Source organism: Lagopus leucura, unplaced genomic scaffold (genome assembly GCF_019238085.1).
Source record: "Lagopus leucura isolate 7727_CA_CO unplaced genomic scaffold, USGS_WTPT01 Super-Scaffold_100035, whole genome shotgun sequence".
Classification (NCBI taxonomy): domain Eukaryota; kingdom Metazoa; phylum Chordata; class Aves; order Galliformes; family Phasianidae; genus Lagopus; species Lagopus leucura.
Window position 1 is genome coordinate 4871091 of NW_024962284.1, and position 15296 is coordinate 4886386.

Consider the following 15296-nt stretch of genomic DNA (forward strand, 5'->3'; position numbering starts at 1 on the left):
ATAGGCAGTGATACGAGGAAATAGGCAGTGATACGAGGAAATAGGCAGTGATACGAGGAAATAGGCATGAATTTTAAAACTTGAGCAGAAGTGTCACCGGTCTGCTCCCAGATCTTAGTGCCAGTTTTAAGTTGATAAGTCAAAGCTGGCTTAATGTCGACAATGACTAAAAATCTGTTATTCATATGATTTATTTTAGACGTTATATTCTTCTACTGGACAGAATCAAGGAGAGTTGTAGTGGCTTCACCAAGGGGTTGTAGCAGAAAGCCTGATTTATTTCAACACTGGGTACCAATAGGTCTCTTGTGGGATTCCTTTCGCTGATATTTTTACGGTTATAATGAAACAGAAGAAGCATGGCTATTAATCATCCAGTTGGACAGTATGATTCCAGAGGCTTTTCTTTGGTTGCAGTTATTATCTTAGAAGGGACCCTGGGAGTACCTCGAGAGAGGGGCCGAGGCACTGGGGGTTGTGCAGTCTGGAAGAGAGGAGGCCAGGAGGCAACCTCCTTGCTCTCTGCAGCTCCCTGAGGAGGGGAAGCACAGGGGGAGGTTCGGAAATTTCAGGAGAACTCCTAAACCTTAGATCTTCTGCAACCTTAATGTATGTGAGTAAACAGAAGAACCTCAGTCCATGTAGCTGAAACAAGCAGTCGCTTGTATGCAGTCCTTCATAGTAATGGTGCCATTTAGGGATCTGTACTCCTGGTACAGTTGTATCCCATTGATACTAACAACTAAGAAAAGAATTTAAACATTAATTCTCATTGTTTTTAAGTGAATCCTTAACAATTTAATATGCTACAAGAGCGTCTCTGATAGTTTTTGCTGCAAACAATGAAGGATGTGAAAGAGTCTTTGAATCCCTGGCTATTATCCTTGCCTGCATGATGTAATTTCTTTCAAATTCTTGTCATGTGTCTATACTGTAACAAGTCTTGACATTGCATATGTTAAATCAGTGTTTGAGAATGTTTTGTGTGAAGCGGCAGAAATGCTGTCTTGTAAAGCTTTTATGTGTACGTACTTTTACTCCATCCAACAGACTGAGCCTGAAATTATAGAAGAAACAAATGTTGATCGTGTCACTGAGCCTCGGAGCTACACCAGGTCCCGTCAGGCCAAAGGCCACTCAGAGACCTCAACTTTAAGCTCTCAGCCCTCCATTGATGAGGTTCGACAACAGATGCATATGCTCTTGGAAGAGGCTTTCAGCCTGGCCTCTGCAGGTCACGGAGGACAGAGCAGGCAGGAGGCCTACAGCTCCGCACCACACTTGCCCTATTCAGAAGTGGTGACCAGCGCTCCTGGTACCATGACCCGACCTCGAGCGGGTGTGCAGTGGGTGCCCACATACAGACCAGAAATGTATCAGTACAGTCTACCAAGACCAGTAAGTGAACTTCTCTTCAGTATGCTTTAATACTATAAAGATATTTCTATTCTAAGAACTTTATTTTTCCTTTTTAAGATGGAGTCCCGTTTTCATGCTTAAAAACAAAGCATAAAGCCATGTTTACAGTAAATAAGTTTGTGTAGTGGGGCATGTTTCTCTGTCTTTACACATGCCCATATCTTGCATGAAGACTCTTAGAATCTGTTTTAGCAGCAAGGTGACCTTATTTATGTTTTGCTTGAAAGAATAGGCTGCACTAAGCTCCGGACTGTTCAATGGATAAAGAACTGGTCTGCATGTCTCCTGTTGATTGAATGCATATTTGGAAGCAATGTGGTTTGTTTTTTTTTTTTTTTTTTTTAAAACATCTGGGCATGAAACATCCAATGCTTCTGCACAAATTCCACCAGTGAGAAACATCAGCCCAAGCCAGGGAACCAAGCGCAATGCAAAATCTGCATGACCTGAAATGTGGGCTGATATTGGCAGCCTTACAGTTATATCTGTTGGTGTGGGACTAAGAGATGGCTTAGTGCCACAGGTTTCTCGGCTGACCTTATGTAGGTCATTCTTGATGCTTCACTTGCTCGCCTCAATTTGCAACTAACAATTTCTTATCTCACAGAAATAATAAATATTTTGTAGATATATAGACAGCAATAGCAGTAGTGCTGTGGGCATCCTTGGTAGGTCAAGCTACCTCTGAATTCCAAGGTACTGTTACTCTGAAACTGTATCTATCCATCTCAGTGGGGGGGGGTGAAGCTGCATTAAATTTACATTGTTCATTTCAATGCATTTTAGGGGTCAGAAATAATTTGTTTTGTTTTGAAATAATGCATTTCAAATTGAGTCCCCTAAAATGCCTAGAAAAAGAGAATAAAGCAGAAAAAGTGTCCTCGCTTTAAAATAACTGTAACTGTGACTTCTTCTCATGACAGTAAAAAGTACATTAGAGGATGCTGCTTCTGAACTATTCTAAACATAAGTGAAAGTCAGTGGCACTGCCTGTGGAGGCTCACGCTGGTGCTATTTTAAATCATGCTAAGGGATATTTTTGGCCCTTTGAAACTACCACAGTGAACTTCATATATGGCATATAATGGGATTTTATGGCTAGAATTCGATTAGAAGCTCAAGAGACAGTTAATAGCTATCCAAATTACTTTGACACTTGAGAAAGACTTTTTGAAAGGAAATGAAAATCATTATATGGAGTGAGATTTAAGAAAATGTAATTGCCATACTTTTTTGGTGATTGCTTCACTATTTTCAAACTCAATCATCTACTTGTTTTCTGGGCTTTAAAGCACTTGGTTATCTTTCTGGGGGCTTGAAGATAATGTTAAGCACTTCCCTGAAGACACTTACATTTTAACTGGTTGCCGTGGGGTAGGATAGTCGCAGGCTAATGGTGCTTGGATAGAGGTTGTTAGTTCAGAGTTTTTTGCCAATCTGTTTCTGAGATGTAAGTCGTACTTTAACTGAAATGTTTACTTGTTTGTTCTCAATTGGGGAAGGAGGATTTCAATTAGAAAAACCCACTTGCAGTGTACGTGCAGAGTGATGTGTGCAGGAAAAATATGCAAGAATTGCTGCTCTTGATGTTTTAGTACCTGTTTGCCTGCCTGTGATACCTCTGTTTGGTAATCCTGACAGATGCTCAAAAGGGAGGCACCAGGGAGTTGATTGGGCCAGAGTACAGCAGGGCTGGCCGTGGAGCAGCTGTAAAGTGGCTGGTGTACTGAAGGTGTCCGTTATGATTGGAAATTTGGATTTAAGATTTTCCTTGTTAGATGGAACAAATGCAGACATTGGCTTTATTTGTGGGTTTCTAAGTACAATGTAAGCATGAGGATCTTCAGCCCATCACTCTTTTCCGAGATGTGGGCCTTCATGGCCCGTACATTACACTCAACCTTTTAGGAGCTCGCGCTGTCTTTCCAGTAATTTGAGTGCACTTAAGCCAGCATTTATTGCAGAGATGTTTTGTAGATGATACAAGTGCTGAATAAGATTTCTAACACTTGCATTCTCTACTTTTATACAGCATAAATAATAAGATTGAAGCATATGTCATATGTCTCCTGGACCCGAATTCTTACAGCTTTCTTGCTCAGCTGTAGTTATTACTGCACTGGTTTGCTTTTAAGATTCTCAGTGTTTTAACCAAAAAAAGACTCACTGATGTTTCTCTCTGGAAGGGTGGTGTGAGGTCTGCAGTCTGATACTTGTGCTATCTGAATTAGAAATGTGATTAATTTAACAGGAATTGTTGTCGACTCCATATTACACAAGATCTCATTTTTGGACAAAACAGGGTTTGGAATCTTTTCAGGATGCTCCTGTATAAAAGTTTTTTTATTTTTATTTTTATTTTTTTTGTGCAAAGCCAAAACTATTGCTGTTCAAATTTGCAAAAACAGCAAAAATCTTCAGCACCTTCATTTTGAAGAACAAAATTAGGCAAATTTCTTGTGAAATCAACATCTTCATATATGCTGGCTTGTTTTCACTTTTTTAATGTTTTTTTGTTTGTATGTGAGTGCTTCTTTTGTAAGTTAGTTTGCTTGGCTTTCTAGCAGCGTACAAGTTTCAGTGAAGTTGCTTTGTTTCTGTAATCATGTCAGTCTAGTACCAAAGGGCTCATCTAAACCTCCAACAGACATGCCTCTGTAGTCTCTAAACATTCTTATTCTATTTGTGTTGCATGTAGGAAAAAACTAATACTGCAGCATAACATCTTACAGAAAGTCTGGAAAGCTTAGAGTTCCTTGTCATAACTATTTTGGGGGAAGCTCAGCACAGCAGAGAACTGACTGCTCTCCACCAGAGTGGACAGTCCCTTGGTGAGGCACAGCAAATCTTTTGATAGGATTTTTCACTTTAACAGGATTCCCTTTGCCCAGCTGTTAGCGACACGGTGCCACTAGTTCAAAATTGTTCATCTCCTATTTAAGCAGCAAAATAAGTGCTTGGATTTTCTACTTCATATTTTATTCCTCTCCACGTTTTCAGTGCGAGTTGCAGGGAGTTTGTGAGGCACTCACTGTGGTATCTTAAAAAGCTTCATTTGATGTCCACTTTTCAAAACATGTGCATTAGTACACAAGAGAAAACCCATATCTGCCTCTGCTCCTCTCCATCAGCCCTGTTGTACTCAGTAGCATTTGGAGTCACCAACCACTCTGAAACATATGCTGTGCCTTTAAGATAGGGGAAAAAACACTTTCATGCTTAGTACAAATGTATGCTGAGGGCAAGATGTAGGATGAAAGGGTTATGGAGCCAGAAGGAAGTGTTCAGTTCAGCATTGCTAGCTTTTCAGGTACAAAAGAAGCATTGCAGACCATTTCAAGTCCAGTGTTATTAGAAATGTAAATTAAACTTTGATGCAAATAGCATTTTGTTTGTTCTGTACGTTTATTTCGTTAAAAATCAAAATCAGTATTTCCCACCCTTGGCTAGGAAATGTGCTATTGCATTTTCAGTTTTTCCCACCTAGAGATGGAAATACTTCAAATAATGTTATAGTGTGGTGAAAGTGAATATTTAGACACATCATAGGTGGCGTGAAAGGAAAAATGATTTTCAAAGACATGCCTTTGAGGGGCCCTACCCTGATTTAAAAGAGACAAGGATGAGAGGTGGGAGAGAGATGCTTGGTTTGTATTGCTTTTCCCTTAGCTATGCTGGCATTAAAAGTCAGCTTTTTGTTAGGTTATCTTTTCCAGTTTTGCAGCAGAGAAAAAGCATACTGGAACACTGTCTGAAAGTGTGATACGTAAAGGTGATTACTGTATGATAATGGTTTTAGAAATTCAGTGTGGGATTTATATTGCCAAATTCAAACCTAGATGTAGGTGTTAAGTCTGAGCTAATAGTATAAATCCTGTGGGCTCTTTCAACAGGCAGGAGAAGGGTGACTCATCGTGGTAACATGTTTTTAGCTTTCTTTGCTGTTTGCTGAAGCAGAGTCTCTGACTGAAGCAGAATCATCTCATGTAGTTCAAAGCCTCACGGTTGGACTTTGGATGCTAGTTTTTGTCAGAATGCATATTTCTTGATACTGCACAGCCTCCCCCAAGTTTGCTCTCTTTCTGATCTCTGTTTCTCTGAAATGTTGTCAGTAAAAGCATAATGAAGAACAAATAAAGCATAACAGGTGGAATACAGGTGTCAATACTGTAGAGACTGATTTACCCCCCCCCCCCCCCTTACCTTTAAGCATTTTTAGCCAAATTGTGACCTCTAATTTACAGCATACCAAAGAATTTAGAAGGGGCGTTTTGTCCTACAGGCCACAGCACACAATTACTGGTCCTTCACGTGCGTTAGGGATGAAAGCCAGAATAGCTATGAGCAAGATGCTCCATTTTGTGAGTTGGTGAGCTGATTGCATGCTCCTCTGAACTTTGTTTCAAAAGAATTTGAATTGTTATTGCTTTAGAAAGATACAGAGCTTGGGGTTTTTGTGAAGAGCTTTCTTTTAATTTCACTGGGGCTGAAAAAAGTTGAAAAATGCATTGCTTGTGGGCAGTTCCATTTCACCAGGCAGAAAAAACTCTGAGAATGTTTTATGAATCCTTAAAATGTTTCACTTTTGGAAAATGTCCCATCCTTGGAGACTTTCAAGACCAGGCTGGACCAGGCTGTGAGCAACCTGATCCAGCTATGGTGTCCATGTTCACTGCAGGGGAATTGGACTAGATGGCCTTTAAGGGTCCCTTCCAACTCTAAGGGTTCTGTGATGCTATGAAGTGAAAATTCAGAGATCTTTTTTCCTTTGAATCCAAATTATCTGTGGAATCTCACATAATTGTAGCAGATCTACTTTCCCAGCAAGGTGGAAAGTGTCACAAAGGGAGAGTTTAATAAGTTCTGTTTTAATTAGACTGCCTTGCCTTTGTGAACTCATTTGTTCATGTTTTCTTCCATATCCTAAAATCACCCAAGCTTTGTAAATTCTCTAATAAAATTCCATTACTAGTGGTGCCATAGAATAATAGCCTCTAGTTGGCCAGCGCTTGAAACGAGTATTTCATTTCTGAGGTTATTTACTTTTTAATTTGAACATGGATCTCTTGGTGTTTCAGATAATATTTCTCTCTCCTACAGGCTTATAGATTTTCTCAGCTTCCTGAGATGGTGATGGGATCTCCTCCTCCTCCTGTCCCTCCTAGAACTGGTCCTGTGGCTGTTGCCTCTCTCAGGAGGTAGATAGCTTTTACTTTGTTCTCAATATGAACTCTAAAAACCACAGTTTTTTGTAAGAACCGAGACAAACCCTCAAGTAGCACTTGTGAGCCATCCAGTTAATAAAGAAACACTCATGGAATTAGAAACATGCTATTTTTATTTTCATTTTAACATCAAGAGGAAAGAAATAACAGCAAATTCTCTTCTATTAGCTCATCTTTTTCAATAAAATTAGGAAATCCTTGCCTCCAAATCACACAGTACATAATGAAATGTTGTGTAGCAGATGTGCAGCAGATAGCTTGCACCCTGCTGTTCTCTGTTCTAACAACCTGCAATGTGATACTGATAAGTTATCAGTATCCTGGGTCTGGGGGGCTTCCACCTAGCTTTCAGATATCTAACACCTTGCTTTACAAAGCCAAGTATGAGTAAATGCCTGATTCTTAGCTCAGTGTATACTGCCTCTTCCTCCATAAAAAGCATTTCAAGGTATTTTCACACTTCTGTGGTGCAAGAGCTGATTTAGCCTACAGTGCTGTGCTGTTGTACACTGCAGAGTTCCAACTGTAATTCAAAGGCACTGCAAGCCTACTGAGAAAGGCTGTAGAGTACTAAGAAGAAAGGAAACTTTTCTGAGTGTCTGCTAGCTGCATCCAAATATTCGGAGTATGGGTTCTTTTCTGGCGTATTGTTTTATAACTACTATGTTATAGTGCTATAAATCAATATAAATCAGTAAAGCTATAAATCAACTGGGACGCATCGTTTCATGAGATGCTAGAATTTCCCATGTGCAATTTAGACTACTTTGTGACACCCTATCATCCTGTGTTTTCTATAATCTTGTATTGATGAGCTGTGGTATAGCTCTGGTTTTTGTACTGCGTATCGTAGGCATTTGTTTGAAAATCCAGTAAAACTGGGGAGCTTAATCCTAGCAGGCTTGTCATACTGTAGCTCATAGATGCAAATATAGCTGTCCTGTCCAATAGTTGGGATGTTAAATGTTTCTTTTTTTTTTTTTTTTTCATTTCTAATGCTCAGGTCTACATCAGATATTGGCAGCAAAGTGAGAATACCAGAGTCCAGTGGGGTGGATCAGGCCCAGCATCACGATCCTGCATCTTATGCACCTGGTTCAAGAGCTCCAATGCCTGTAGGCCCGCTTGATCAATCGACTTTTCACTCAGGTGAGAAATAGACCTGCAGACCTAACTTGCAACTTCAAGACCCGCGTGATTTGTTTTGCATGTAAATGAGCTGATGAGAAATAGTAAGAACACACGATTATTTGGAGAAAGAAGGAATTGGGCATTTCTCCAGGTACAAATGAAGGGGATATATAAATGACTGCCTCTTTGCAAATGCAGAAGCAGCTACATTGTATTGCTCATCCTGCAAAAGGAAGGGGAGATGGTTGTTTCTGAAGGTAAAAGACCCCACCAGGTGGTCTTTGTTCTAGTATGTCATTCTGCTGGCTTACCTATCAGGACTCTGAGCCACTAAGGTCCAGTAGAAGAGTTCATCTGCACCAAAAATCTGGTGCAAATTGTAAGGGAGATTGTCTAGCTGATACAGAGGCTATTGGCTGTCAAGAGCACAAGTTATACTATTGATGGGGCTCAATGGTAAGAGGCAGCTTTCTGGCAGACCTCTGAACACACAGCAATTGTCATGTGTCTAAACAAATATGGCCTTGCATAGAGAGGCTGTCACCAGCAAATGTCAGAGAAGACTGGAAGCAACTTCTCATTGGCAAAATGTTTTCTTGAAGACCTGTAGAAAAAGGCTTTCAAGATTAGAAAAATTTTACACTGTCATTTCAGTTTTGTAAATGGCAGATTCATTAGACATGACTGCTAATCTGCAAATAATTTCTTTCTTATCTTTCTCAGAAGTAATTGAGAGTTATCTGCATTGTATTCAAAATCTGCTGAGAATAATGCTGTGAAAATGCATATCTGCCGCCAATTAATTAAATACAGTAGGTTTGAAGGATCCACTGTGCACACATTCTTATCACAGTACCTTCCTCAACGTGAGTCTAAAAGGAGCAGATGCCACCCTTTCATATAAAAGTGTTTTGAACTATAAAGCATGCCACGCTGCCAAGAACTCTACTGTCGTGACTGCAGCAATGTTCTGCGTGATATAGCTTTCTGTCATTTCCAGTGATGCAGGGGTTTTATTGCTGTATGTTACGAATAGGTATGGTGTGCTACCACTGAAGAGTGCATTTCAGAAGAGACAAAATGACCTTAGTGTACACTGTGGAGTCGGCCAGATTTATTCTAGGATTAACTGGAGGAAAGGCTCGTGTGGGAGAGAGCATTTAAATGGCTCTAATGCAGGGAAAGATAGAGTTGTGAGAAATCTGCAAGTGTAACACATGAGGATTTCTAATGTCTAATTGGAAAATAAATTTTTATCAGATCAATAGGTGGAAAGGCTATACTGCAGATGCTGATTGGGCACGAAATGACCAAGCGTTGCCCTCATGCAGCCCATCAACATCAGCTTTAAAATAATGATTTTGCAGTAAGAGTTGGGGTAAGACAGTACTTCAGCTTCTTGAGTGTTCAATTTGTATAACTGCTCATTTTGCTGTGGTTAAATTAAGAGCTTTTTTGGTGAAGAGAAGCTGTGTCATCTGTAGGAGCAGCACTTTCTTCTCAGTACAAGTCTGAAGAATACTTTGGACAAGTTAGCCTTGCTAATCACTCCTCAGTGAAGATGCTCAGTTGTCTTTTTATTGTGTTTTTTGCATTTACTGGCTTTTCTGCTCTCGCATCAATGATTTATTTTTGTTATACTCTGTGAAACTTAAAACTAAAATACATGGCTGTGTATTACTGAGTACTCAAAATATCCCATCCACGTGCTTTGTTTGCTATGTGGTAAAGACAGTAGAGAGCTTTCTTCCCCTCTGGGTTTAGGAATGAGGCTGCAGCGTACCAGTGATGCAAATGCTGGTGTTTGTATCTCTATCTCAAGAGGCACTGGTGGAAAGAAGTCTTACCAGGCAAGCAGATTGTACTTTACTCTAAATTTGGCAAATAGGTGGAATTATGATGGCTTCTCTCTAGAAATAGTGGAAGTATGTGAGGAAATGGTGGACTTCTAGACTGCCTAGTTACATACTGTGTGTAATCTCAGTAATGGCAGAATGAAGTACCTTCTGTTGTGAAGGACTTAACGAGCAGATATAATCATATCCAGAGATCTGGTTGAACCTTGTCTTGGGAAAGCTGTTTTCTCCTACTTAACATCAAGTAAGATCATGGCATTCTAACAGACAACTTCCTGGACATCCCTATGCATATCTCTTGAAGAAAACACAGGAAAACAGATTTTATGTCAGCAGGTTTCCTTGGAAATATTTATATAAGTGGTAGCTGCATAATTCATTGCAGTCATAGGCTGTTGCTGGGAAATGTGTTGAGCAGGCAGAGCCTTGGTGGTTGTTTTTTTTTTTTTTGTTTTTTTTTTTTTTTTTTTTTAATGGAAGCATAGAAGTTTTATGATGGAGTTGAGATTACAGCCTTTTAAAGGTATCACTCAGTTTTGTAGGTCTTGTGTCTAGAGACATTAGGATAGTGTAAATATAAATTTAAACTGAATGCTTTGTAGCCTGCTGTTGAAAAGAAAGATGCAAACCCTCTGAAACCCATGGTAACAGCAGCTAAAAATTGAATACAAGGAAACAAAAGGAAAATGAACCCTTTTTTCTGGAATGATTTGAAGCTTTAGGAGGAGTCGTTATTACAAGGATCCAAGTCCTTAGGAGTAAGTCTTCATATCTTTATCTAACGGTTGTGCATCACTATGTGGACAACTGCCAATCTTGTTTTCTCCAGTATTTTCTGCCATTATAAAGATGTGTAGTTGGCTACTTGGAGTCTTGCATCCAACCAATGGTGATCATGTTCTCACTGGGGGGAAAAAAAAAAAAACAAAACCTTGAACATCTACTTCATAAGTAACATCTTCTAATTTTTAACTTAAAAGATAGGTTGCTAATTGTATATGATGTCATTTTTTTAATAGGTAATACAGTACCAGCAGTGTTTGCCATACCAGCAGCAAACCGACCTGGCTTCACAGGCTATTTTATCCCAACACCACCCACAGCATATAGGAACCAAGCTTGGATGCCCTATGCTGGGGAAAATGAATTACCAGGGCAGTGGGCAGACTCAGTAAGTATCCTAACTTTTCTAATGATGTGCGTTTCTACACAAAAGATGTCTTGAGTGATGCTAAGCATCAGCAAAGAATCTGAGCAGGGTGATTACTTCCTGAATGGGAATAATCTCTAGCAGTGAGGATCTTTGTGAGAGGATACAGATATTTATCTGTCCATACAGTGGACTGTAAGCATCATTCAGTAAGTTAGAGGCTGGCACCCATTCAAAGATGGTGAGACAGATACAATTTTCTTTCCCCAAGACAGAGCTTAAATATTTGGTAGGCAGTGAGTGATGCTGTTGTTTCACGAAGTGGCTTTATGCTGTTTGAAAGCTGGGGAACATCTTTCTACCCTGAAGACTTCTCTCAAGACAGCCTCACTCCCAGATACTAGCTCCCAACTCTGCCACAGCCCTGCTGTGCAGCGTTTCTGCTGGGAGTGACAGATCTTAAACTAAATAATTAATTGCACAATTCTACCCTTGGACAGATCCAATTGTTAGTCTGAAGTATACTCGCATTTCAAAGAAATGAAACTGAGATCCTAAAATGAATTGCAGTAGTTCATCATGTCTGAAACAAATTCTATCACTTAGGGGCTTTTTTTTTTTTTAAGACATTTAACTTCAATGCTACTAAGGAAAAAAAAATGCAGGATTGACTCTTTTGCTTGAGCTTAATTCTAATGTTTATGCAGAACCAATTCAGCTAAACTGGGAGATGGATTCTATTTCTTTGTGCAGATAATGAACAGAATATTTTAGTGAACTGCACTTGGAGACAAATAGTTGCCTTGGAGCAACTAAGCAAGAGACAGTAAGGTCATATAGATGTTCCTGAGGACAGCTCTTTTGTGCCAGATCTTCATGACTGCTGTTGATGTATAAGAGGAAAAGAATTCAATTTGATTCTCAGATGCAAGTCTGAATTTGTAGTCTGAACTGTCAAGAAAAAGGATATTCATATACAAACTGTATCTGATGGTGTGCTCCCGACAGCTGAAGGCTTGTGAAGTCATACAGATTGCCTTTCCAGAATGAAAGCTCAGAAAATCTTTGTTAAAAATGTATTTTTGTTTGTAACCCTACTGACATTTAGTAGATTCAAGAGACATACTTGTATCTGAACTTCAATTAGAACTTCTTCATTAAGAAGAAAAAAAAAAACCAACAAAATGGGAAAAGTACTTTGTTGCTTGTATGTTCTTTTTCCCTTTTGCATCTCAGCTTCAGTCCCATGAAGTAAGAATCAGGTATCACCTGTCAAAAGTCAAGCCTGAGAACAAACCAGACTAAACTGGAAAACAAGGCTCTGACCCCCAGTTTCCTTCGTTTAGAAGGAGAAAGAGATGAGAAGAGCACATAGTGCCAGTGGGCCTTCCTTTCTGCTGTGTGCACAAAGGGATGGAGAGGGAGGTGAGAAGCTGTCTGAAAATTAACTGTGACATTATAGAATTCAAAGGAAATGAATTTTCCTTTCAACTTATCTGTTACAGAGGTTTAAACGACTTCTTGTTATCCAGACTTTTAGCCCTTCTGTGATATAACAGAAGGAAGGAAAGAAATGTAAAAAACCAAACAAAAACAAAACAACAAGCACTTCAGTTCCTTTAGGAAGAGCAGAGACTTAAAAATGAGGTGCTGTACTTCACATGCATTTCCACTAACTGGGTTGTAAATTAAACACCAAGGTGGCAGGTGAAATGGGAGTTGTCCTGTAAGCTTAATTTCCTTAAACATTGCTTTTCAATTCAAAGGTAAGTATTGAAGCACTAAGCCTTATGAGAGAAGGGAAATGCATTTATTTTCCAAATTGATAGATACTGCTTAGTGAAAGTAGGAACCTGGTGGCCTCTAGTGGTATGTTCATGTGTTGTGCTGCCAAAATGTTTGTCTTCTGGATAATCTATGGAGAAAACTAAAGAGGCAACTGCATTTGTCACTTTTATACCATGCTTGTTCCCTGTGTCTGTCATCACACCACACTGAATGTGTGAGACACATGCCAGGCAGCCTGTATTACATATTTGTGCAAGGTTTTAGTGCATTTGAAAAGCTAAAAACATGTATTCTTCCCAATTAGAGTGATATAAATTAGTCAGTTAACTTTTCAGTGCTTAAATGCAGTGGTAGTTTATTGGCTACCTTATGGTAAATGTGGTATTATCAGCCATCTTGTTCAAAATAAACATCACTGGACTTCTCTTCCTGTTCATTGGAGTGGATTATGGTAATAAGTTGGTGGATTTTTCCTCAAGGAGAAATTATCTTGTCCTAGTAATATGTTATGGGTTGCCTTCTGTCACAGCATAAAACCTTTTAACATGGAGGGCTGTAGCTATCTATTTTCTAGACTTTTGCAAAATATAAATGAATGCTATTTTTATTTGCTGCATTAAAAAAAATGAGAACTTAAGTTTACTGTGAATTGAAAACTGGTATCGTGGATTTGTGAAGGAAAATTAGTCACAAGGACTAAACAGCCCCCCTAATTGCTGCAGGTCAGAAGATTCCTCTGTACTGGGTTTTCAGAGTCCTGAAGTACAGCAGAGCTGGCTACTTAAGAGAGGATGCTTTCAGAAAAGCCTCCTCCTTGGTTTTTTTACAGTGACAATAAATTTAGTCGTTCAGTGCTGCCACACTGAGTTGAGTACCTGTCTTACTGATGTGTGTGCTTAAATGGCACATGCAAAGATGCACATTTGTCAGCTGACACTTCAGGATGTAGAGTTTACATTCCCGTTATAGGTTCCTATCTGTCCATCTTATTCTACCCCGTGGAGGTTTATGTTACCTGCCAGGCAGCACTAAGGATAAATTGTTCTGTATAATTTGGTGTAATTACGATGCTCTACAGGTTCCGCTCCCTGGATACATCGAGGCTTATCCAAGGCCCCGCTACCAACACAATTCTCCTTCACGACTGCCTCGCCAATACAGCCAATCAGCAAGCATGCATCCCAGCTTGGAACAAGCTCCTTTGCCCTCTGCCACAGCTTCTCAACAGAGCCTGACAGAAAACGACCCATCCGATGCTCCTCTCACCAACATTTCTACAGCTGCCTTAGTAAAGGCAATAAGAGAAGAAGTTGCTAAACTGGCCAAGAAGCAAACAGATATGTTTGAGTTCCAGGTTTAATGTCTTTTGTGCACAGCGTTTGTATCATGTAACTTGAAGCAGCCAAGAAAGTGACCTCTTTAATTCTCACTTATAAACCTGCAGTGAATTGTGCAAAGTGATGGCATTTTTCTCCATCTGAACAGTCAACACTATGAAATGACTTAGAGTAGAGCAGCCGGACCCTGAAGATATGTATTCTCCTTGCCAGCTGGGGAAATGCTGCCAGGTAACTCTTTGAAATGGATAATATTGATCACATGCGAGTGTTTGTCACTTGGCACTCATACTGTGACCCATCACTGCTAGAGATGCTGCTGTACATGTCAGTGCCATGCAATGTTTCAGTTGCAGGCCCAAATACAGAGCTGCTGAAGAAAATGTCTTCTACATGTCAAAACCTTATTTCTTTGATTAAAGAAGAAAACGGATGGAAAGTAGCAAGCTAAAGGCCATGGTAGGCATGGCAGCCACATTAATTTTTTGTTGTGGGACATTGTGCAAGGAATGTTGATTGAATTTATCTGCGTCACTGCAGCCTTTTCATTCTAGAGACTGTAACCATACCAAAAGAATCTGAGATGAGTAAGTAATACTAATAAATGTCCTGTGAATAGCCCCAATTCTTTTCATCCTATTTACAGTATAAAGAAGTGAAAGAAGAGAAGACTGTGAGGAGACTAACGATATTTTGATAGTTAATGGTTACCTTGTCCATGAATGCCACTGATGAGTTATGGAGGAGATTTTTTCTATGTGAGAGAGCACAATCTGTGAAGAGCTAACAAAGGAAACTGGTGCTAGAAGTTTCCAGGAGAAATGAAAAAAGGTTATTTGTGTTTGCTCTATATTCAGGCTTTTCACTCTGAATGCATGTGAAGCTGGTAAACATGAGACCTTTGAGCAAGCCTTTCCAACCTGGAATAGTGAATACACCTGCTTGTACAAGACAACTGCTGTTTGACACAGTGCTTTTTTTCTTTCTCAAATAATGCTATCTACTGAATTGCTACCTGAAGCCACAGTTGATCTTGATCAGTCTGGAACAGTGCATACACATGTAGGAAGTTCTGAATGTAGAGGACCTGATTATTATATTAACATGTAAATAAGAATACGGTTAAATGGATTAACAAAAACACTGGCGTGCTTTGAAACAAGAGGGCATTTCTGGAAATGATGCTGACTGTACATTGCTCAAGATAAAAATAACTAATAGTTAAACTGCATTATTGTATGAATCCAATCCCGAAAGAAAATCAGACCAGTTGAATAGGACAGTAGTTTGTCTTTTGCAGTTGTACAGAATAGTTGGAGATGATGAACAATTGTTTTCAGTTCCTTTGGCCACTAGCTTTGGGAAATGAAGTTGTTGCAAAATACATTGT

At 39.5% G+C, this 15296-nt stretch overlaps 1 protein-coding gene across 1 annotated transcript in view; it reads left to right on the top strand.

Moving 5' to 3' along the window:
* Positions 1-14366, top strand: part of KIAA1549L (KIAA1549 like) — a 98210-nt gene extending 83844 nt beyond the window's left edge. The window contains exons 18-22 of the mRNA XM_042882640.1: positions 1051-1398; positions 6520-6617; positions 7648-7793; positions 10651-10802; positions 13648-14366. Coding sequence (XP_042738574.1) covers positions 1051-1398; positions 6520-6617; positions 7648-7793; positions 10651-10802; positions 13648-13929 — 1026 coding nt within the window. The 3' untranslated portion in view covers positions 13930-14366. The remainder of the gene's footprint in view (positions 1-1050; positions 1399-6519; positions 6618-7647; positions 7794-10650; positions 10803-13647) is intronic.
* The last annotated feature ends 930 nt before the right edge of the window (positions 14367-15296 follow it).